The sequence below is a fragment of the Echiichthys vipera genome, assembly GCF_963691815.1.
Source record: "Echiichthys vipera genome assembly, chromosome: 11".
Taxonomy (NCBI): Eukaryota; Metazoa; Chordata; class Actinopteri; order Perciformes; family Trachinidae; genus Echiichthys; species Echiichthys vipera.
Window position 1 is genome coordinate 15,852,547 of NC_139836.1, and position 23,827 is coordinate 15,876,373.

Consider the following 23,827-nt stretch of genomic DNA (forward strand, 5'->3'; position numbering starts at 1 on the left):
GGGGATTACATTTAATCTACTCAAATTTACAGTACACTTTTATTTTATTTATAATGAATTGATGTATTTTATATAAATAAGTGAGATATGCATCCCTGTTTACTGTAATCATATCCGTGACTACTATTGTATTAACTACTCAAAGAGTAGTCATGCAAAAGTAAAGACATTTTTTCTGTACTGCATATAAAGTATTAATACTCCACTGTTGTTCTAGGTGTCGGTCGAGGAAATGCTCACTAAGAAAGAACAAATTGCAGAAGCCCTGAGGGCCACGCAAATGATGCTGAACAAACACAGTGACAAGTAGGTCCTAGCTAATGTGACTGTCATGCACAATACTTTGTCAGCAGTTTCCAGTCTTAGCCGCATTGTTTGCATTTTATTTTACAGAATGACAGAAGGGGAAAGAGAAAAGGCCCAGGAGCAGTTGAAGGCGCTCAACCAGGCCTACAGTGAACTTTCCCAGCAGTGTTCTGATCAGACGACCTCTGCAGAAGAGGTTGGACGCAAGGCTGTTTCTTCTATTGAGTGGTTTGCATTTGTGTCCTTTAATGTGTTAGAAAACAGTGCCACCTGATGTTCAGCTGCATGACTAACCTTCTTCCTCTCCTTCTTAGTACAGTGTAAGCAGTTGTCTTTTCTGTCTCTCTTTTTAATTTTTTACGTTAGGGACAAAAAAAACAAGATTTATACAATCGAAACCCAGACGATCTGAGTATGCTGTAAACATGCGTAGTTGCGCCTGGCTTTGGTCTGACATTTCACCATTAATAATGTGCTTGACTTAAGAAGTCAACAGAATAACAGATATGACACATAACCCTTTACCTTCAGTATGTGATGGGACTAACTACCCTCTTTTTGCAAGATGAAGGATACTGCATTCCCAGATGCATGATTGCTTTAAATGTATTATCCGTCGCTCTCCTGTTGCAACCCTGATGCCGTCTTGCACTCGTGCACATGTTTTAACATGCACATATTTATCTGGTGGTGAGTATACGTTTTGTCTTGCTTTTGAATACTTTAAATGCAAATTTGACAAACAGCAGATAATACAGATTGTGATTCTGAAAGCAGTTCAGTAATTTGACATTTTTTTTTAATTTTCATTAGGATTCTAAATCCAGTGATGCTGGGCTTTTGGCCGGGCCCATGACTGGCCTGAATAATCAGATAACTGGGGTCACCCTCCCAAATTCCCAACCTGTGACCTCACCACATGTCTGTCTGGACTGGGATGATTCTTTCAAAGAACTAAGTTATAAATCCACCATGAGCCACATGCCAAAGTTGAACGACGCAAGCAAGTACATACAGAGTTCACAAGTTTCTTCCATGTCACTCTCTGACATCACATCGGCTAGGGAAGGGGCCACGTGTGAAGACCCGATCATCAAGATGATTGAGGTCAAAGAAGTCAGTGATGGATTGAAGGTGTGCTACACAGGGGACACACTGACCCTGGAGAAGGCTTTTCAGTGTGGTTTAATACCTGCTCCGGTCTATGTAGAGATTCTTCAGAGGCAGAAGACCTGTCAGGATGTGATGAATCCCAGCGCTCCTCAAGATGTGTCACTTTTAGAGCCTGTGCAGGAGGTCAACAGATTGATATTAGAATGCCTCAGCAGAAATAAATCACTGACATCAGGGAGGGATATTAACAATTTGAGGTCTTTTTGTGATCAGGAGACCATGTCAGAGGATGTGATGAGTGATGGGCTAAAGGTGGATGCAGCAGTTCAGTGTGATTTGATGAGCTCTAGTAGCACACTCATTGTGCTTGAAAATCATCAGCAGTTTATGGGACTTGTGTTGCCTCCTGGGGAAACCCAAACTGTGTCCACCTCATTCCAATATGACCAACAAATCACCACGGATGAGTTTACCAGCACACTGTTTGTAAATCGGGAAAGAATAACAGCATTTTACATTCCAGAAAATTCAGAGGTGGTAGACATCAGCACTGCCATTCAGAATGGTTTGATTGACACTTTTACAGCAGAGGTCTTGAAATCTGTAGAAATTCCTGATGTGTTTCCTGATGTTGATCACCTTAATGAAAAGTTTTCATCTTGGCTTATGTACAAAAAACTCATAGTTGATGGCTGCCATCATGCTGCAGATTGCATAAAAGTTGATAACATCCCTACTCACACGGAGGCAAAGCGGCTATTCATCTCCTACCTATTGTTGAACAGTTACATAGATCCAGAGTCAGGACAGCGGGTCTTAATTCTCGATAGACAGCTGAGTAAAATGGTTAAAATCTTTCTTGACGATTCAGTCTTTTCTGAAAACACTGAGAAAAGTGTAACTTCTCTGACTTTCAATGTTGGTCATATTTCAGAACAGGTCGATTTAGAGACACCCCTACACATAAATGAGGAAACGGAGGACTTAATGAAATACACGCAACACGCTTTTGATCCTCATGATTTTGTTTCCTCAGTTGACGGCAGTATTAGCTTTAATGAACAAACCTACGCAGATGACGATGCTCTTAAACAGGAAGTTTTAGTAGATGATGGCATTGACATGGATACCCCAGAGCCTGATGTAGCGGAGGAAACCATGTCTCAAAACAACACGGACTGCACAAAGTCAGATGAATATGCAGAGAAAATTTGTGTAAATAGTTTCCGAAATGATGTTGGCGGTGCTGAAGGTCTTGATATTCCAGGGACACCTGTCTTTCAAACGTTATGCTCTGTGAACAGAACAAATAACAGCTCACCGTCCATAATGTTTGACTCTGAGTGTTCAGTAGAATCCTGCCGTCAAACGCTACCGTACTTTGACGCTGAGTCACTGTGCAGTGAAACAGAAGGTACATATGTTACCCAAGGTGAGTTTTTATGCTCGGAGGACATGTTGGAGGGTGAAAATGAGCAAGACTGCGCTACTGGTCTTCTGAAAGGAGAACATCTAGATGTCACCTCTGGGCGGAGTTGTGACCCGAAGGCAGCTCTCATTCATGGCCTATTTGACCAGACGACAGTACTGCAACTGCTTGACCTACAGTCAGATGAAAAAGAAAGTGTTGTAGGAGAAGAACCCCCAGTATTAGATAGAGCCATATCCTCAAATGCTTTTTGTATAATGGAACAGCAGAACCTATTGATGTCTGGTGGCACCATTTCTATCAGCGAGTCTTTGCAGCCTGGATTAGTTCAAGAAGACCGTATTGACTTAGACCCCGAAGCCAGCATTTACCCAGAAGAAAACTGCACTCACTCCATCTCTGATGATCATAATCTGCATTTAATTAATCATAATGAAGAAGCAGAAAACAGGCAGACTGAGAGGGAGGTTACTGCTGTGTTGCTTGATCAGACCAATGAGGAAGCTGATAACAAAGAGACAGAGAGTGAAGACGGAGATGCAGAGGTAGATTGTGAAACAACAGGAAATGTAGGAGAGATGTGTAATGATCGACATGATTCCCCTCCTTCACTTAGCGGTCACAAGTCTCCGATGATCTCACCCTCCTCATGGAGTCAGGTTCACGCAGAGTGTCTTAGTCACATTGACAAATCGCCTTTACCGGCTGAGGACAGTGACTCACAGGGTGTAATCAATAGCCAGCCGACGGGTACAGCTGTTGTAATAGATAACGTTGCTCCAACTACCCAGTCATGTCCATCTAGCTTGAGTGACAGAACCTCTGGCATCAGAACTGATCCAGAACGCCAGACTCAATCTGCCACTTCAAGTAATACCTTTAGATCTTGCAACTCACCCACTAATGATGCTTTTTTTATTGCCGGATATGATGCCCAAGTGGGAACTCAGTCTGTTAGTGAGAGTGAATTAGACACGAAGGAAAGTAGAACTGATAATGACGCAGCTCAGTCACCTTTGGACGGGGAGCTAACTCCAATTATAGATTACTCATCGCCCAGAGATTTGGTCAAAAGTGCAATCGTCTCAGAGTCCTTGGGTGATGGTAACTATAACAACAACATTACAGAAGGTGGCAGCGGAATCACATTACCTCATCAAGCAGCACTCCATTCAGAAAGTGATTTGAACGTTGGATATGAGCCTGGCTGCTCTCAAAATGCTCAGAGCGCGCTCGTTGGTGAGAGATCTCCGCAGTCACCCGTTGTTTACGATGAAGTCACTGTAACAAATGCTATTAATCTGAAATGTGTGGATGTAAAAGAATCAGAGCACTGCACTCTAACTACCACCAGAGTTTCTCTTGAAACAGTTGTGGCCGGTAAAGATATGTCAGGTTCACAGCACAGTGCTGCAGACGGTGTTGAGTTAAGCACAGACGGTCTTTCCCCAGAGAGGCAACGTGAGGACGTTTTCACAGTCATCTGTGATTTGGAAGAGATCTCTGTGTCAAGAAATGCACAGGTAGCAAGTGATAAAGAAAATGCACATATTGGCGGAAATGTGTCTGCGTTGGAAATGAACTCAGGGCAGTCTGATATTATAAAGGGAGACAGGTTAGCATCAGATATTCTACCTGAAGAGAGGATATTAGCTGTTTATGCTTCTGAGCATCTCCAGGTAGATACTGACTTCCTCTCAGACAGCTGTGTTACATCTGATGCTTCCTCTTCAGCTCCTTCATTGTTTTTCAATGCTGCAAGGACACATGTAGATGACGACGGGGAAGTGATTGCAAAGGGGACTGATGTCAGTGATTTGCAAAAAGCACAAACTTGTGACAGTGAAAACACTTTAGCTGTGGTTCAGAATACTTCACAACCTTCAGACGAAGGTGGTTTTCAGGAGGATGCCACATCTCATGGACTTATAGAGAGCAGTCACCCAGACCTTCTCATGGATCTGCTGAAGCAAAACACCCTCAGTTTAACCAACAAAGAAATGGGAAACTCAGAACTGATACTGCAGGGAGAGGACATCAGTGAAAAGACAGAGAAATCGGATTCTCCAAATATCCAGCTGCAACTGCTGCAGGTTCTTAGAACTGTTTCCTCAAGCCAAGACCTTACAATGCTTCAGGAAGTGATGGACACCCTGAACATTGCTCTGGGCGGTGACTCTCTGGGGGAAGACACTCTTGAGGAGCGGCGGCACATATTGGAGAGCATCAAGGAGGAGAGCTCAGAGGAAGAAGATGAGGGGTCAGCAGAAGATGACTCGGGTCGCTCTGTTGCCAGAAGTCAACAACCATCTCCTCAGTCATCTGACAGCTCAGATGCCTGCAAAGTTGAGGAGGTCAAAAATAAGGTACTTTTTCATTTGTTTCAGTGTTCAAGGTCAGATATTGTAGAAAGTGAGATTTATATGGCATTTTTGATTATAAAACAGATCAAGCTGCTCCAGTTTATGAATGTTGTGAAAGTATCAAAAACACTCGATCCATAGAGAAATGCACACAATCCATATACCGTAACTGTGCCTTTAAACGAGCCATCAGGACTTCTGAAAAATTAAAGCATGTACACATGTTTATTAGAAACCCAACAAAGTATGAGCCCTATAATGACCTCCCTTTGTTGTAAGTAAAATACGCTCTACTTTTGTTTTGTGTTTTCTCTCACCTCAGCTGTTCTCCATCCAGGATTTTTTGGAGTGTGTTGGGAGACTGCAGGATCACGCTGATGTTTTGGAAGATATCAGAAAAGACCTTTTAATCCAGGCACCCATGAGCAACAACATGGAAGAACTGCAAATTCAAATAGAGGATTTCCAGGTTAGACATTAACAATATTAAACAGTGTATGTTCTAAAATATTCACGTGAGTATATCCATTCATACATTAGTTCCTTACCAAATGTGCTTTTTTTATCCAGTCTCTGGAGTCCCAACTTTCTAGACTGTCTGGGGTTATGACAGCAGATTTGGAGAAAGCCAAATGGCTCTTAAATTCTGCTGATGAGGACATTCCCATACAAATCCATCAAGATTTGGCCACAACATATCTGGATTTAGAGCCAAATCTTACTGCTGTTTCCCAAATGTGCGCAGAAAGGAGTCGCTCCCTACTTCAAGCAATGGAAACAGGAAAGGTCAATGCTCATTGCTAGAAATTAAATTGATGTAACATTTGCATCAGCTATTGACTAATTTAAATGTGATTTTAGGTACATCTGGAATCAACGTACCAGAAACACCTTAATGATCTTGATGAACTAGCAGGCCTAATCCAAAACAACTCAGAGATGTGTGATGTGGATTTGAACTCATGTGATGTGGACGCACTGAAAAATTTGATTCAACAGAACAAGGTATATTTAAATGAATGTTATTCAAAACATCCAGTAAATACAGTAACTACAGAAACGTAATTTGTATATTTCCATCTTTCCTTCCAGGTCATGGAGAGCAGTCTCAAAGAAGCCAGGCTCAAGTTAGAGGATGTCACATTTGATATCCAGTGCTTTATTTCTGAGCACGCTCAGTTTCTGAGTCCAACTCAAAGCAGCTACCTCCTCAAGTTCCTCAGCACCACACAGCGATCATTCAGGGACCAGACAGAGAGGCTTGTTACCCAGAGGAGTGCCTTAGATGTCCTTCTGGACACCAGGGAGAGGGAGAGCCAGGAGAAGGTCTGCATGTGGATGTATACAATAAAAACCCAAGATGTTTCCCTAAACAAACTTAGTATAGACGACTGGTTTGCTGAATGAAAATGAAAATTGATCATGAATGCTTACAGTGCATGAAGAGTGGGCTGTATAGGCCATGCTACTGGTCACATTTAAGCCTTGTTAGTATGATTTGGGGATTAGAATAAAAAAGTAGATCAACTCTCAAATATTGAATGAGCATGTGGAGTACATGCAGAATTATGAGCAAAAACTTTAAAAAAGATTTATGACAAACCATTTCACATATGTGGTTTTCTGAGAATAGGCATGTAAGATTTTTTTATTTTTTCTGGTGATCCATTTTCTAAATCATTTTTCAGTGTAATTTCTTTGGCAGGGAAAAACTTTTTTTTTGTCAGACTCAAGTGTTTGTTGTTGTAATACCCAATAGTGCATCTCTACCCCATGTTCTAAACAGACATTTTTTGTACAAATATTGAACTTCTATGTTGATTTTTGTGGATTTTGATTGGAAATTAGATTTTTTTTTCCAAGTAATGAGTATTTAACAGTACCCCCCATGTTTATAGCATTTACCAAAATATTGCAGTGTATTTTTTAAATATGTACCCTGAAGTGAATTATTGGCTTTTGTTTCCAGGATTTCCGATTGAGAGGTTCTGCTGTGAATGCCTTACATGTTTAGGAAAAATATTAACATTGCATGCTCACTTGCTTGATCACTCCTGCAGACTAACTCTATGTGCTGGTTGTATCCTACAGGCCTCCAAGACCCAAGTGAACAACTAACAGTGGACAATGCACCTTCTCTGTTGGAACACTTTCACACACAACAAACCCATTAACACGCTAGACATGATCTGCTTCATTACGAGACCAGTGGCGAATGGCGAAATAGCATGTTTACAGCATACTAGATTTTTACACTATGAGGATGAAAGAAAATTTAAACTAAAGAAGATTTCTGTGGTACCTCTAGTGCTTGAATATCTTCTCCTCCCTTGTTTTGACGTATGCGTAATGAATTGACTGGGCTGTTTGGACCATAGGATCAACACTCTATGTGACTGTTGTTGGGTTTGGGGGTTTGTTTCATGTTAATGAATTGATTATGTGTGTGTTTAATGATGGTCTTTCATTGCCAAAGTGTGATATTTACTTGGTGTTTTTTTAAATTCTTAATTAACAGTCTTTGTTGGAGAAACACAAGGAGTTTGCAGAGAAGTTGGAGGAAGTGTGTGACAATCTCACCCTGACAGAAAACCAGCTGATTGGTCATCAGCAACAGGCTGAAAACGCTGAGTGTGTCACAGATCTGCAGCAGTACCAGCAGGAGCATCAGGTTTGAAATACTTTCCCTTTGCTTTTAAGAAGTACAGTATGTATCCAAGTTTTCATAATCAGTTATAATCATTTCCCCTTGTGACAACCCTATTCCTTCTCTCTGATTTCAAGGCTCTGCAAAAAGACGTATTGACAAACGCCAGTGCCTTGAATGAGGTCATCACCAGTACCAAAAAGTTTCTGGAGGAAAACCGGAGCAAGCTGATGCCAGATCAAATCGCCCTCATTGAAAGCAAGTTGGAAGAGGCTAAAAACAAAGCCAAGCTCATCAACCAGCGGGCTGAGGAGTCCAGGAAAGATTTGGAGAAGGTTGTGACCACAGCCATAAAACAGGAGAGTGAAAAGGTCAGAGTTCAGATTACCCCAATATATGTACAAACTATGTAACGTATCAGAATTTGTGTTATTAGTTACCGTGTAATTAACATATTCCTAAACTGGATTTTATCTGTATTTTGTTAATATGTAATCCATCTGTCTTTTCAGGCAGCAGCTGTTGAGCGGCTTGAAGAAAGTAAGAACAAAATTGAAGGTCTCCTGGACTGGATTTCCAACATAGGCAATGAAAAGGAGAGTGGTCTGGATCAAACTGACCATATAAGTAAAGAGAATGGAAACCTGCCAGAAGAAACCTCAGCCACGGGACTGATAGGAGAGGATGACGATGCCAATGGAAACGCTTTACAGACAGCTGAAAATGATTTTGGCAGAGAGACCAGCGGGAAGAACGCCGCCCCGCTGGACCTGGATAAGCAGTATGACAGGGTCAAGGTATAGTTGGTTTGTTGCAAAGATGTATAGAGAGTGTTGTCTAATGTTTGTACCACAGCTGTTCTTACTTACATTTGAGGCTTTTCCACAGGTACTGACTTCCTTTCTCAACAGTACACAGTTAATAAAGATCCCAGGGCATTAATAATAATAATAATTGAGGCAGATCATCAGGCTTGAATGTAAAGTTGAAAGACACAAGTAGTAATGAAATGCCAATATTTCCAAAGTCAGATTAAGTAATATATGTTGTAATTCATTTTTAAATCTGTTGAACGGTAAATGGCAACATTTATTAAAGCAACAAAATTGAATTTCATAGAAAATGAAGAACCTACCTAGAGCTTGTTATCTGGAAAAAATTAAATGATGACAACATTTTTTTTTAATTAAAATAACATGTTAAAAAAACAGATAATTTAGTTTAATAGTATTTAGCAGAAATGTTATATTAAAGAAACAGGGAACGCCAATACAGCATACGCGCCTTTGAAACCAGAAAAGAGTTTTTAATAAGTGTAAAGAGAGATAATAATTGTAGCTATATGTATTGGTATTGTGTCCTCAAAGCTAAATTGTTCCCACAGGCTCGTCATGAGGAAATTCTGTCCCAGCAGCAGGATCTGATCATGGCCACCCAGTCGGCTCAGGCTCTACTCGACAAACAGGCTAACGTGCTGTCTCCGGAGGAGAAGGAGAAACTGCAGAGCAACATCCAGGAGCTGAAGGGGCGCTACGAGGCCTCGCTGACACAGGCTGAACAGCAGATGAAGCAGGTGCAGTGCGTCCAGGAGGAGCTGAAGAAATTCCAGGGTGACTGTGAGGAGTTTGAGAGCTGGTTAGACCAGGCAGAGGGAGAGATCGAGGAGATGAGCGCTCCTGCAAGCTCCCTCAATATCCTCAGCGATAAACTCCAGAGGCAGAAAAGCTTCTCAGAAGATGTGATTTCTCACAAAGGGGACCTACGCTTCATCACCATGTCGGGACAGAAAGTGCTAGATGTGGCTAACGCCTGTGGATTGGCTGACTCTGCAGCTAAGAACGCTCTGCTGGATGTAGATACTTCAGGAGCCTGTTCTGCTGTCAAGGACAAGTTGGCATCAGCAGCTAGCAAATACAAAACACTACATTCACAGGTATTTAGTCTGTGGTTGAATGGATCTTTAGAGGTTGCAATGACTTATTCTTGCCACTGAGTGGGAGCATTTGTCTTCGTTTAAAACTAATGCGTCACAATCTCTTCTGTAAGCACTGTGGAAATGTCAGAGAAAGTGATGGTCATTTATGCATTGAGCCTGTGCACTTAATCATCTGTTATCTGAATATCTTATCACACACACAGTATCATATAATTTTCTTTGTTTCAGTGCAATCAGCTCGGCAACAACCTCAAGGATGTGGTTGACAAATACAAGAAATATGACGACTCGAGCGCTGGTCTTTTGATGTGGCTCAACAGCTCAGAGGAGGAGGCGAGAAAGCAGCAGTCAGAGGCTATAGCAGCTGACCCGCGGACACTACAGAAACAGTTGGAGGAGACCAAGGCAAGACAAAGTGTTCAGGCCTTGCCTCGGTATCGGTACAGATTTATCTCAGATTGGGGTCTTTTTTAAATCTTGTTCTGTCCAGTTTTTCACATATCTGTGAGGCCTCTATAATTCTTGAGTTCAACAAAGGGGTCACATGAGAAAAGGCCTTTTGATCTCTCTCTCTCCATGTAATGCATTAAGTTTTGCTGAAAATTAGATTATTACAGATATACAGTTCAAAGAGGAAGTGATAAAATGGTATTTGTCCCCAGGTGATTTTGCTCTGCAGCAATTATTTAACGGATATTAGGTTATGACTAGTCTAAGTAAAGAAATAAAGAATGGCTTTGTTAAGAAGTAACATATGCAGAATGTGGAGCATTGACCGGGTTATAAGATCATAGCACAAAAGACCTGCCTTACCATATACAGTGTTTCCACTGACTTAAGTACAACATAGTTATTTTTAGCTCTGTGTTCAAATTCAAACCCACATGTGAATAGTTTAACTGTGGCCTACATACTCCTACAGGAGGATAAGAAACGATGCTGTCTCTGTCAGAGCTTTTGGCAGCGGGTAGCTTAAACATTTCTCTGTAGGGAGGTAGTGACTTACAGCATAGATATGCCCAGATAAGAGGCGCCTGTGGGCCAACCAAGGAACACTATACTTTGGTTACACTGCATATAATCTTAAGCCTTTCTGTAAGTGTAACAGTTGAGGCAGACAGGTACATCTAACCATATCTGTGGAGTGACTCAATATTTCCATAGATATTATCCAGATATTCTTGTGCTGAAAGGCATAATCTGTACAGTATAAATATACAGTTTTATTTTTCTCTGATCTCTTGTTACTCATTGATCCATAGGCCCTACAAGGTCAGATGACAGGACATCAGACTGCTATTGACACACTACGCAAAGCAGCTGAGTCTTTAATAACGTCTGAAGGAGACCTGCTGAGCAACTCGGATGACATCCAGGAGACAGTAGGTGAGGAAAGAATCCAAGCAGGGAGCAGGTTGTATTTTGAGTGTCTGCTGGTACACATTTATATGCTTTTTTTTATGTTCAAAAAACATTATTTTTCTCATACCCTCTGTCTGAAACGCACTGTTTTAGCGCCTGTCTCTTTAAGCCTCCCCTCCCCAAAAAGCCAAGTCTGCTCTGATCTCGGGGCGTTGTGCATTTCTCTGTGAAGATTTCACGCTTTTACTCTACCAACATTTTAGTAACTGTAACCCTCTGTTATGATCACAGCCCTAATAAACTCATAAATGCCAGATCATTCTTTGGTTTGAAATGTTTGTATCACGATGATGTCCCAAACAATGAGAGTATTGTTCAGTTTTAAACATGACCTGATTTGTTTCTCCGTGTTGTAGATGACATAGTTGAGCGCTATGACAACCTGTCCAAGTCTGTGAGTGATCGCAATGAGAAACTGCAGATCACCCTAACTCGCTCCATGAGTGTCCAGGATGGTTTAGATGAGATGATGGGATGGATGGAGGGAGTGGAGGCCAGTGTGAAAGAGAAAGGAAAAATTCCCCTGGACTCTGCATCTATTGGAGATATCCTCAGCAAAGAAGTAGTATGTATTCTTGTCATCATTTCAGCCGTTCAATAACTAGACACTGTATGTGTTATTTTACGCTATCAGTGTTTTGATTTTTTTCTTTTTCTTTAAGGCTTTAGAGCAGGACATAGCAAGTCGCCAGAGCAGCATCTCAGCTATGAAAGCCAAGGTGAGGAAGTTTGTGGAGACAGCAGATCCCTCTGCTGCTGCCCTTCTGCAGACTAAGATGGAAGCTCTCTCCCAGCGCTTCTCTGATGCTTGTGACAGTCATAAACAAAAGGTGTCCCAGCTGGAGCAGCTGAAGGAAAAGGTGGAACAGTTTGAGGAGGTTGCAGATAAAGTTCAGCAGTTTGTAGTGAAGCGTTCACAAGATCTACACGAGACAGATGGGCCGGGGAAAACTTTCAATGAACTGTCGCAGCTAATGCAGGTAACTAATGTAAACCGCTGATGCTATTTATCACCATACATGGATACATTTGGTGTCCTTAAGTAATGTAACGTTTTTCATCAAAAATTTAATTATATACTGCTAATGACTGTTAGTCTTAATTTCATTGTAGGATACTAAAGCTGAGATGGCTGAACATGCCAGTGATTTGGAGAAGCTGCGGACTCTGTCCAAGGAGCTGTCTGAAATAAGCCCTGATGGAAACAAAGCCCAGATCCAGAGCAAGATGGACAATCTCTCAAATATTTTCAGGACCTTCAAAGACACTGTCAAAGAAAAGTAAGTTGGGACAGGGGAGAGAAAAATAAGGTTCTTGTGTCCACTTTTAAGAACTAGAACAAATGTTTGTATATCGTACAGACTTGTGCGTGATATGAGTGATTCTTGTCTGTTACAGGGAAGAGGAGGTATCATCCTGTCAGGACCAGCTGGGGGAGTTTAGATCTGCAGCTAACACTCTGACCAAGTGGCTTGAGCAGACCAATGAGAAAGTACCCGCAGCTCAGCCAAGTAGCAGTGTGAAAATTCTCGAGAAGGACCTACAGATAGTCACTGTGAGTAAGAAGAGAAATAAATAAAGTCTTCTATGGAGACAGTGTTATTCTCGTAGATATTTTTTCTAAATGCACTTAAAGTGCTGGAACAAAAGCCACTGACGTTACACTTTGCATCCGGAACAGTAGAGGAGTCCATGTGTTTCGCAATATATAGATGTAAGTGTGTTTTTAATAGATTAATAGTCCTATCCTCCCTAAACTCTCCTCCATCCCAACAGAACCTGCTTTCTGTGCCAACTAATGACAGATGGATGGTATGTGTTTACACAGGGCAGATCTGGGAGTGAAACATTATGTTGTCCAGCAGATAGACTATTTGCTTCACAGGATGTTACAGAAAATATCACAGAAGTAGCAACAAATGCAGATAAAGAACCTTAGAGAAGCAAAGTCATCCATTTTTTTTCTTGTTTATCCCGTTTTCTCATGTGGTATTTAAGATGTCACCGTTATTATGAGTGAGTGCCATACTCCTATACCATTTGTCTGTCTGATTAATCAGGGATTACTAGAAGAGTGGACATCTAAAGAACCTGCTGTCCAAGACCTCAACAGTAAAGGATCAGTGCTTTGCAGCCTCATGACATTCCTCACGTCACCTGCCAAGACGAAGACCCCTAACAAGTCAGGTACAACATCAGCTTACTTCACCTCATATGTTTGACCTTCAGTGGAAAGGGGAAGCATGGTGTTTGGGTGCACTGTCTGAACTCTCACTAACCATTAGAGATCTGGGAAAGGACAGACAGTCTGCCTGTCCTTTACACAAACTTTGTCTTATGTCTTTGCATCAGCTCTTACTAATGGTGGTGGTCCAGCGAGCCATTCCTACTTAACCAATAAAGGTAATCAAGTGTATATGAATTACATTGTATATGCATTATTTGTGTGCTGTGGAGGTATTATGGCTGTTTTTCAAAGCACGACTATGGCTGTGGGGGCTCTATGCTAAACAACTTTTGAAGATCACCGCAACAGTATGTTCAGATTATCAGTTATGAAGTTGCAGGAACTTAGACAGTTATTACTTTCTTAATGTCTCAATTTAGCAATAAAGCCTCATCCTAACTCCATAGGGAGCAAATGATCATTTCCCATTGAGATTTTTCATAAATGAATCGACATTTAAAGGCCCAATCATCCATTCACACACACAGGGGGACATATGATAAGTTTAGATAGAAGTTATATTCATTGGGCTTCATGGAAGAAGATGATTGAGTCTATACATCAGCCGACAATTTCCACAAATATTTCAATTCCATTTGCAGGGAGTTAGTGTTCCTTTCCTCACTTATATTCTGAACATGCTGTACCATCAGACTGCTAGTACATTACCAGTGCCTCACTTATAGCCTAACCTCATGAGGACAGTGACTATAATCTCGAGGTAAGGAAACTTGATTTAATTTTTTTTGATGTCCTCAGAGCTGATGGTAATTCAGCAGAACATGTCATTCGTCAATGAGGGATACGCGAGCCTCGGGGAGACGCTCAAGGGTCGAGTGGCAGAGCTAGGCAGTTCGGTGCAGGAGGTGAATGAGGCCCAAAAGGAGACGGACAACATGATGACATGGCTGAAGGACCTGAAAAAGACTACAGCTTCCTGGAGCAATGCAGCCACAGAGAAAGATTCAGTGAAAACACAGCTTGAACAGCAGAAGGTACAGAAGGCTCGCTGGCACTCAGCAAATGGTTTAATTATGTTCTGAAACTGCACACACTCCTCACTGATTTTTTTTGTTCTGCTGCGAATGAGATCACAGGATTTTAGCGATATATATATATAATTTGCTTTATTCTCTCAGGCATTTGAGGATGGCATGAAGCAAAAGCAGGAGCAGCTCCAGAAGCTCAGAGAGACGCTCCTCAACTTGATTAAGACTCATCCGAACTCCCCAGAGGCAGCAAAATGGAAGCAGATGCTGGCTGAAATAGGTATGGGCGCCAAGGTGTTGTCTCCAGATGGCCCTGTGTGATTTATGTCACTGAAACTGTCAGAAGTATGTTGAATCCCGCTGACGAAAAATGTATCTCATTACAGCACTGGCCTTTGAGTAAAAGCTTTTACAAAATAATATGTTCAACCAGCTGCTAGAGTTTATCTAGTCCTCTTCCCACCATGTGCATGCAGAACCTGTCTCAGTACCTGCTCTCTGACACACCAGTTGGATTAACACATTTGCAGTGCCAAGTCCTGCGCAGAGGGAGGTTCGCTTGGAGAACAGTAGGAAGGTGGATAGAAAGGTGTTGTTATGCTGACTAATGCAGACTGGTGTGATTGTCCTGCCCTCCTGCTCAGATGCTGCTTGGGAAGATATCAGTGGCTCTGTAGAGGAGAGGAAGCAGCACCTAGAGCAATCCAACAAGAACCTGGACATCTTCCAATCAACTGAGCTGCAGCTTGGTCAGTGGCTGTCAGAGAAGGAGCTGATGATGAGTGTCCTCGGACCCCTCTCGATTGACCCGAACATGCTTAAAATGCAGAAGCAACAAGTTCAGGTAAGCACGGTGCCTGTTGTTGGGAATAGCTTGAGGCTCGTAGGAACAAGAACACCTTGTGGTTTTCTGAAGGAATGTTTATCTCGACTGCTTTTTGCCCTTCAGATACTCCAGAATGAATTTAAGAGCCGCAAACCTCAATATGAGCAACTGGAGGAAACCGCTTCTGCCATCCTGAGCTCCTCAAGCAACCAGGACCCTTCAAGTGGGAAGCTGGTGAGGGATCAACTCGCCTCCATCACCCAAAAGTGGCAAGGCCTCACAGGACAGCTGGACCAGCGGGACAGCCTCATCGACCAGGCCGCAGTAAAGACGGGGCAGTTTCAGGATTTACTGAGGAGTGTCAGTCAGACCGCCACGGAGCTGGAGAATCAGCTTACCACCCATCAAGGCCACAGCACCCAGCCTGATGCTGTGAAGAAGCAGTTAGAGGATGTTCACAACATCTCGGCACAGCTGAGAGAGGAGAGTAAGAAGCTGAAGGAGGCTGAGGTCATTAACGCGGAGCTCACAGCAATGGTGACTGAGGACTATCTCAAAGCAGACTTGGCCAGGCAGCTGGAGAGTGTCAGCAAGCCTTTCAAACAGCTGGAAGAGAAAGCAGGTTGGCCTTTTAACTTAACCAAATATTGAAGTGTTGCAGTGTTTGGAAAGAAAGAATCATTCCATTTGTGTTGATTCACACAACAATGTATTTTGTTTACAACTTCCCAACAGGCTAAATGGTAGAAGACACAATCACTCGTGAACTAAACTCTAGTCAAGGCTCTTTTCATTCCTTTTTACAATTAATTATATTGATAATTCATTTGAAATCTTGTATCATTATAATCATTATCATTATATCAGAAACGTAGAATGATTTGTATGCAACAATATTCTTAGCTACCCTTTTGATTCCACTTTTTGCTTGAGAGGTGTTGCAGCATTTAACTCACTAATTGTCACATTTCTCTGTTGAAGCAAAACGGATCGAGCAGCTCAACTCAACCTTTGCCAGCTCTCAGCAGTTCCATCAGACCTCCAAAGACTTCCAGTCATGGCTGGGTGAGAAGCTCCAGGACCAGTCTAAGCCCCAGCCTATCTCTGCCAAGGTGGATATCCTGCAACAAACTCTGGAGGAGCACAGTAAACTCCAGAAGGCTCTCAGTGAACACGAGGAAGCTTATAAAACAATCATTGGGGAAGGGGAGACACTTCTGCAGAACACTGACGGGGCAGAAAAGTTGGCACTACAAGGGCAGCTTACTGCACTCTCTTCCAACTGGGAGGAGGTGAAGAAGAGCTCTGTGGAACAAGCTGACAAACTCCAGACGGCTCTGCAAAAATCTCTGAAGTATCAGGAGCACGCAGGGAAGCTCGGCTCTTGGATTCAAGAGTGTGAAATTAGCGAGGGCCGAGTCAAACTCATTGTTGATCCGGTGGCCGTGGAGAGCTCGATTTCACAAGTGAAAGCTCTCCAAAAGGATGTCGACAAGCACAGAGGGATGGTGGAGCAGCTCAACGCGGCTGCAGATAGCCTTCTCGAGGTGGCCAACATAGACACTGAAGCTATCAAAGAGGAGAAGGCTAGCATTGGCAAAAGAGTGGACAGTGTAGTGGAGGGTCTGCAGAGCAAAAGGGAGTCCCTAGAGAGGATCGCACACACAGTTAAGGAATTTAATGATGCCTATAAAGAGGCAAATGGTCAGCTTGAGGGGGCCAAGAAGCAGGTGGATTCTTATGAATCACAGGGAGTGCAGGCACACAGCAACAAGAGCCTGACCAACATGAAAGCCCAACACAAGAGTTTAGAGGGCGTGCAGAACCAAGTAGAGCACCTGAAGACCTTGGCCAAGGACCTTGTGGTTGATGTCCCAGATGCTGATGGAGTGACAGACCTCTTGCTTCAGGCTGACAGCATGGAAAAAGACTACAGCACTCTTAACAAAAAACTAGAGGAGACGTGCCAAGTGTTAGAGGGCAAACTGCAGGGTATCGGGCAGTTTCAAAACCGCATCCGTGAGATGTTCACTCGTTTCACAGACCTGGATGATGAACTGGACAGCATGGCTCCTGTGGAGCTCGACTTGGCCACTCTCAAAGAACAGCAGGACAGCATTCAGAGCTTTGTGGCTAAGCTGCAAGAGCTGACAGCCAACACGGCCAATGCTGGAGACAGCTGTAAGAAGATGCTAGAGACTGAAACCTCACCTGACCTGTTGGGCCTGAAAAGAGATCTGGATGCTCTGAGTAAGCAGTGTGGGAAACTGTTGGACAGGGCTAAAGGCAGAGATGTGCAGGTGCAGAGCACTCTCACCAAACTGGAGGAATTGTACAGTAAACTCCACCAAGCGGAAGATACACTTTGCAGTGCTGTGGGCAAGGAGGCGTCGCAGGAGGCAGTCGGCATGGAGACAGACGTCATCAATCAACAGCTGGAGGCCTTTAAGGTATTGTTTCCCAATTTAACAATTATTTCATTGTTTAAGCCTAAACAAGGAATGCCATTAAATTCAGTCGGCTGAATGATGATAACTGATGGAGTTGGATGATGTATATGTGAAATCAGAGCAGCAGTTTTTGTCAGTTATTTTCTTTTTTTGCATAAACTGTCTTTCCTATATAGACTAGGGCTGTACCCAATGATTATTTCAACACTTGATTAATCTGCTGATTATTTAAAATCGTTTGGCCTACACAACATTAAAAGAAGTTAAAAATGAGAGCCCAAAGTCCAACTGTGGAGGACCAACTGGCTAATACCCCCAAAATATACAATGTACTATAAGCTGAAATGTCACATTCAAGATTCTTAAACAATAGAATCTTTTTGAACTTAAAAAAAAATGACAACAATAATAAAGACAACAGTGGGATGAATTGCTGAAAGTAATAACATGTAATTAGGCCGAACATAAAGCACAAGAGTCATGTGGGGTCATGACTTACAATTTGTTCACATAAAGTAGAACTAAAACAAATTTCAGAAAAGCCTTCCTTTTCTGAACATGCATACATTGGTTTTGGTTAATAAAATTCTGTTTTTAAACATAAAAACCTTCATCTTATTATCTTTTTCTTTTATCCAAATTTTATTTTGACCAGTGTGACAAATGTCCCCTTTGATATTAAAACAGGCAGTTACTGTTTCTTTTTATTGTTGCTATGAATTAGTCTTAGCTAAACACTTTATTCCTTCCTGGCTTGCACATATATTTAAAAAGGTTAATATTTTTGTTATGTTGTCTGTCCACAAAACCTTGCATTGGGGCAGCTTAAGCAGGCTCTGAGGCACTGAGCACACTTGCTATATACATGGCAATCCTCTAGGGACGGCTGGTTCATTAAGGGCATCTGGTGTTAACAAAAGAACTGTGGTCCATATGCAACGATGGTGCAGGAGGGATGGACCGTCACAGCCAGGTGGTCGCCAGCAGGGTGTCACTTGATTCAATGGTCTCAATAATGAAGCTGGGCCTGCATCCTGATCTCTTAACATCGATATTCTTCTTCTTTTACATCTGAACCTTCATCGCCTGACGTTATCTCAGGCTCTAAGATTAGAGTAGCCTGGTGGTAATTTGACCATCTTGACATACGCTGGACTCCAGTTTGTAAAATAATGGTTGACCACTGTGTGACCACTAAAATGTCCTGAAACCCTCCATTAAAGCTTCTGGTCATATTAAGACACTAGCAGATATTATAGCTGGTGCAAGCCCAGCAGTCCAAATGTAACTTTTGTGTAATTGAATATAGGTTATCATATATACAATAGTACAAACATACCACACATCTTCCTGATTGTCCTAATGGTCTGTCTTCAATTACTCTGATTCTGCACATTATCTTTAAAATTGCGGAGGCCTTTGTTGGCATCAGTGAGGGATAAAACAAGGGAAAGCCATTAGCAAGATTTACCGACAGATGCAAAATATTTTAAAAGCCTGTAAATTCCTGTGGAGGTTTCCAAAAGAGGATTAACCTATATTTAGAAGTGACGTTATGAAACACGTCTTCATTTATAGTATTAGGTAGTATTAAGATACAACAATGTAAACAGCAAATGACACAGATGTGTCCATAGATATAGGTCAAGAGATTTTTGTTTGTAATTACCGGGGTGCTGCACTCATGCAAGTGGGCTTCATCCAAACCCCCAGTTGAGATGGATTAAAATATCACTGGGGTAGCAGTGGTGGGGTGGGGTGGTGGGGGTTGTTTGGTGGAGTTTGATTTAAATGCTTTGTAGGGAAACTATTAAAGAAGTGATTGATTCAAATTGTTGCTGAGCAGCGTTGTCATGGTGCTCGTTTTTAACCTCCTCTTTGTCCTGTCATAAGTCTGGGTTGAGAGGGCATATATGGCCTCAGCTGCTGGTGGAAAAACCCCTTTGTACTTATTCATACCAATACTTAGCATCAGAAGAACTGCCAAAGTCCAATCCAAGCAGTACTGGAACTTGAGTTGTTTCTTTATTTAGTTGCAGCATGAAAACATTAGATGATTGTGTCATATTCTGTTTTATGTGCAGCGGCTCAGGCTCTTATTTCTGTAGATAAGTGGGCTTTATTGGCAGCTGCTGAGAAAGAAATAAACAGAGAAAGACAGCACTTGGATCTGTCTCTTTCATGTGCTGTTACCATTTTAGGTCAATTTTTGAAAGAGACATGCCTGACTTCATGTGTTTACTCTTGTTTTTCACATGAGATTCGCAGGAGGGGCTGAGGGAGTCCTGGCGTATGTATATTGTACCTTAAAGGGCAGCTCTAGTGACTCAACACCACTGGGGGTTAGCGTGGGTGTCTGTGCTCTCAGACATTACATCAGTGTCTCTTATAAATTCAGAAAGGAGTTTCTTCCATCTGAATCATACTACAGCCATCCCAGTTGTATGAAGTTAACGAGGGCAAAAAGTGTCATCGTGACCACCTGCAGTCGTGTTGGCGACTCACTGCCACATAGTAATGACACACTCTTTTAAAGTGAAACATGAAACTTGTGTGGGAGAGTTGCTGTGCAGGCAGAGTACACATTGTTTTGCTGTAAAGAAATTATGTTGAGTTTTCTATTCATCAAAATTTTCTAGTCTTTGTTTCCAATGCAGACCTACATCTTCAGTATTAAAGTAGTCCTAAACTTAAATAAAAAAGCATTGCAAGGTTGAAGACAATACTCAGTACACTCCTCAGTTGAGCAGATTTATCCTATTTTATAGTAAATATAATAGTCGGCCTTGTTGGTTTGCTGAATAATAACTGAATAAATCTTAGCAAGTGTATGTATAAGTAAATATAGTTTCTTTTTTTTTACAAAATCTACAACAATTGTTGCTTCTAGCTTCACGAAAATGTATTTTTGCTGATTTTTGTAGTTTTCTATGATGGTAAACTGAATATCTTTGGTCAGACAAAACAAGCAAATTAAATATGTCAAATTTGTTACTATAGTATGACATCTTGTTTTAGATCAAATTACTATTAACTGATTAATAATGAAAATAAGCAGCACATTTAATAATGTTGAACATAATTAAAGTATTTATGCACGTTACAAGTTAGTTAATGATCCAGGAAGTTCTCCTCCAAGTTATACTTTATTAGGAGTTACAGCTGAATACAAATAATCTGATTTAAAGATAGTATTATTTATCTCAGTGCGCAGATATCTGCTACACAGATAGCACGTTTCTTCCATTGACTCAGGTTTGGTTCTTAGATGCTACTGCACTGTTATGTGAAGTGCTTAAATGGAATGCAGTTTACAAAGTATAGAAGATATTTGGGACAGTCAGTAAAATGAGGTGTTATTTGAAAATGTGTATTCAAAAGCCTAAATATTTAAAAAAGTATGCAGGTCTCAGTGGCTGAACATCCCTTTTTAAAAATCCACCAGATCTTAACTGCTTATTTATCTCTGCCAGCGTCCTCTTTCCGTCTCCTCTCATGCGTGCAGAACTGGACAAAGAAGTCGTGATTGTTCAGCTCCTTTTCCGAGCTACTGTGGTGTAGACAATCCCGGAAACAAAAATAAATTCCTTTCATTATCTCCCCCTGTTCTGCTTTCTTCTCCCACCCCTGGTCACTGGACATAAAAAGAGCCTTCATGCACTTGGCAGAGCTGTCGGTGTTAAATTACCTGGGACCTGTGCCTCCCTCAGCATTCCACAGTAATTAAGAATATCTGCAGGGTCCACAGCAACCGTCCACGACAAGAAAACAGAGGGCAAAGAGAAAAAAAAGGAAAAATGTGTATCTATTTCAGCATAGTGTGATGTCATCAGAGTGGGAGCCGCTGCTGCCTCCTGGTCTAGGTTTTTTTTTTTTTTGTGAAGTAGAAAAACTGGTGCGTATCGCTTCCCCTCCCCATTCCCTAAGTCACTGAAAGAAAAGATGAAGTAAAGTGAGTGATTGTGTCAGGATGCAGGAGAAGGCTTAGAAGTGAAGTCATATGGGCCATGCTGACATAAGGGGGAATTAGGAAGGAGGAAAAAAAAGGGTCATGTGTCCACCAATCAACATGTGCAGGAGCGGCTCTCAGCACAAATGGAGTTGTGGCAGATGTTGTCTGAATAATGAGCGGGGGCGGGGCATGTAACCCTCTGCCAGGAGGGTGTCTGTCATAGCGAGGGAGCAATGAGAGAGAAAGGGCAGGCTTTTTTTGTTTATCCAGGAGTACCAGCTCTCCCCTGAACTACCCATGGTGTTTAGAGCCTGCTGGATTTGCCTGTGGATATTTTCACTTTGCACTGAAGATTTTCCTTTAACCCGCTTGGATGCTGCAAGGATTTCAGGAAAAAGAAGCACTTTGGACCAGAGGAATAGTGATTACATTTTGGCAAAGCATGGAGAAGTCCCTAGAGGAATATTTCTGGGATAGGTGACTGTATTGAAAGCCTGGATAATTTATCCCTAATATTGAGTATAATGCTGCTTTACAGTCCAAAGCATTTCTTTGGGATTTTTTAAATATTCTTTGACATATCTGTTTTTCTAAAGCCTTTATTTAAAAAGAAATCTAGATCAACTTAATTGTGTTCATTTAAAAAAGAAAATCTCAAAGGGCAATTGTAGATTTATAGTAATTTTGAATAATATACAGATACGTTTACTATTTATTTGTGAACTTTTTATTTAAATGAAGAGAACATTGTTATTTTGCACACAGTTACTTCTCATGTAAAGCAGTCACTTTGTGCTCCTTTTTAAATTACTAGAAAATAGAAGCGTGCACTAAAACAACATACACCTCAAAGTATTTTCACTACATCCTTAATCTTTTCTCTGTAGTGAATAGTGACAATTGTTTTAGCATGGGCAAACCGCTGAGCAGACCAGATTGCCTCAGACAAAACCCTTCCTGTGTGGGGAAGGGGGAGGAGGAGGACCTGAACATTGATGACTGCTATGTGCCCCAGAGGTCCATTTATGACACCGTCCGGCTCAACGAGCAGATAGACTCGGGCTCTAAAGGCAGCCTTTCTTCCCGGCACTTCACAGGCACCCTACCGTACACTCACCGCACATTAGACCTCAGCAGCCTGTGTGGAAATGGAGCTCTCTCTGCCTCCAGTTCGTTTGAGCTACGAACCCGCAAACCTGCCATGCTAGATGAACGTGTCGTCTTTGATGGACTTAAACTCAATGGGCACATAATCAGGGCGACTGATACAGTGCTGCCTAAGTCACGTATCCAGGGAGGAGAGAAGAAGGATCATCCACATCATCGACGTTCATGGCGAACTTTTGCCCCCACTAATATGGGCGAGTATGCAAGCCGTAGTGGGACCTTGTGCTCCGGGAGTGTGGAGAGGCCGGGGTTGATCAATGGCAGGAGAGGACAGAGTATGACAAGCTCACTGACATCAGAAGAGGACTCAGGTCTGTACAGCCCAACTGTGGAGAGGGAGCGACATGCTCATAGATCCCACAAAAGAGCAGGCCCTGGTACAAGGAGCCTCTCGTCTTCAGAAGCGATGAATATGTCCGGGGACCTGAGAACTGGGAGATCGCTCAGCTCAGGTCAGGAGGAGTTCCCTTTCTCACCTGAGAGGGACAACCGGTCTCTTTATCACAGCAGCAGCTTGGTCCAGGAGCTGCGACAAACAGAATCCGGTGTGGTGGATCTAAATGAAAAGGATACACTCAGCAATGGAGAGTACAAATACTCCACAGGGAGGTTATCCTCGGGGGCAACATCCAGAACTCAAAACGAAAACTCTGGATGGCGTTCCAGGACTTTAACAGACTACGATGAGCTGTCCACCGCTGAGCTGTTAGAAGACGTGTCATCTCAGGAGGACTGTGAGTTGGTCAGTGTGGTGGTGACCCAGCCTGAGACATACGGAAACTCTGTAACTCTACCCATAGATAGCCGCCAGCAAACAAAACCATGTACTGTGCAACAAGGAGCAGCCAAATACAACATGGAAGATCTGGAGGAGTTCCTGCAATCAGTGGAGGCCTGTCTGCCTAAAAGTTTACAGACCTTCCAAAACGCAGGAGAGCAGGAGATAGAGGCCTTACTAAATGCCATCGCTGCTTGTCCTGAAATGGAATCTTTGGGTCAT

The 23,827-nt window shown here is 42.2% G+C and overlaps 1 protein-coding gene across 14 annotated transcripts in view; it reads left to right on the top strand.

The window, feature by feature from the left end:
- dst (dystonin) overlaps positions 1-23,827 on the top strand; it is a 98,994-nt gene that overhangs the window by 47,452 nt on the left and 27,715 nt on the right. For 10 of the 14 annotated variants that reach the window (XM_083922824.1, XM_083922814.1, XM_083922822.1 and 7 more), the window contains 24 exons: positions 218-306; positions 394-502; positions 1,120-5,214; positions 5,534-5,680; positions 5,782-5,997; positions 6,073-6,216; positions 6,304-6,537; positions 7,730-7,882; positions 7,996-8,229; positions 8,371-8,655; positions 9,243-9,791; positions 10,023-10,199; positions 11,057-11,180; positions 11,573-11,781; positions 11,879-12,196; positions 12,330-12,496; positions 12,615-12,771; positions 13,277-13,403; positions 13,569-13,619; positions 14,203-14,438; positions 14,583-14,712; positions 15,077-15,276; positions 15,382-15,880; positions 16,240-17,708. In XM_083922824.1, coding sequence (XP_083778950.1) covers positions 218-306; positions 394-502; positions 1,120-5,214; positions 5,534-5,680; positions 5,782-5,997; positions 6,073-6,216; positions 6,304-6,537; positions 7,730-7,882; positions 7,996-8,229; positions 8,371-8,655; positions 9,243-9,791; positions 10,023-10,199; positions 11,057-11,180; positions 11,573-11,781; positions 11,879-12,196; positions 12,330-12,496; positions 12,615-12,771; positions 13,277-13,403; positions 13,569-13,619; positions 14,203-14,438; positions 14,583-14,712; positions 15,077-15,276; positions 15,382-15,880; positions 16,240-17,708 — 10,119 coding nt within the window. The remainder of the gene's footprint in view (positions 1-217; positions 307-393; positions 503-1,119; positions 5,215-5,533; positions 5,681-5,781; positions 5,998-6,072; positions 6,217-6,303; positions 6,538-7,729; positions 7,883-7,995; positions 8,230-8,370; positions 8,656-9,242; positions 9,792-10,022; positions 10,200-11,056; positions 11,181-11,572; positions 11,782-11,878; positions 12,197-12,329; positions 12,497-12,614; positions 12,772-13,276; positions 13,404-13,568; positions 13,620-14,202; positions 14,439-14,582; positions 14,713-15,076; positions 15,277-15,381; positions 15,881-16,239; positions 17,709-23,827) is intronic. The other 4 variants (XM_083922818.1, XM_083922819.1, XM_083922820.1 and 1 more) reach the window with 3 other exon arrangements.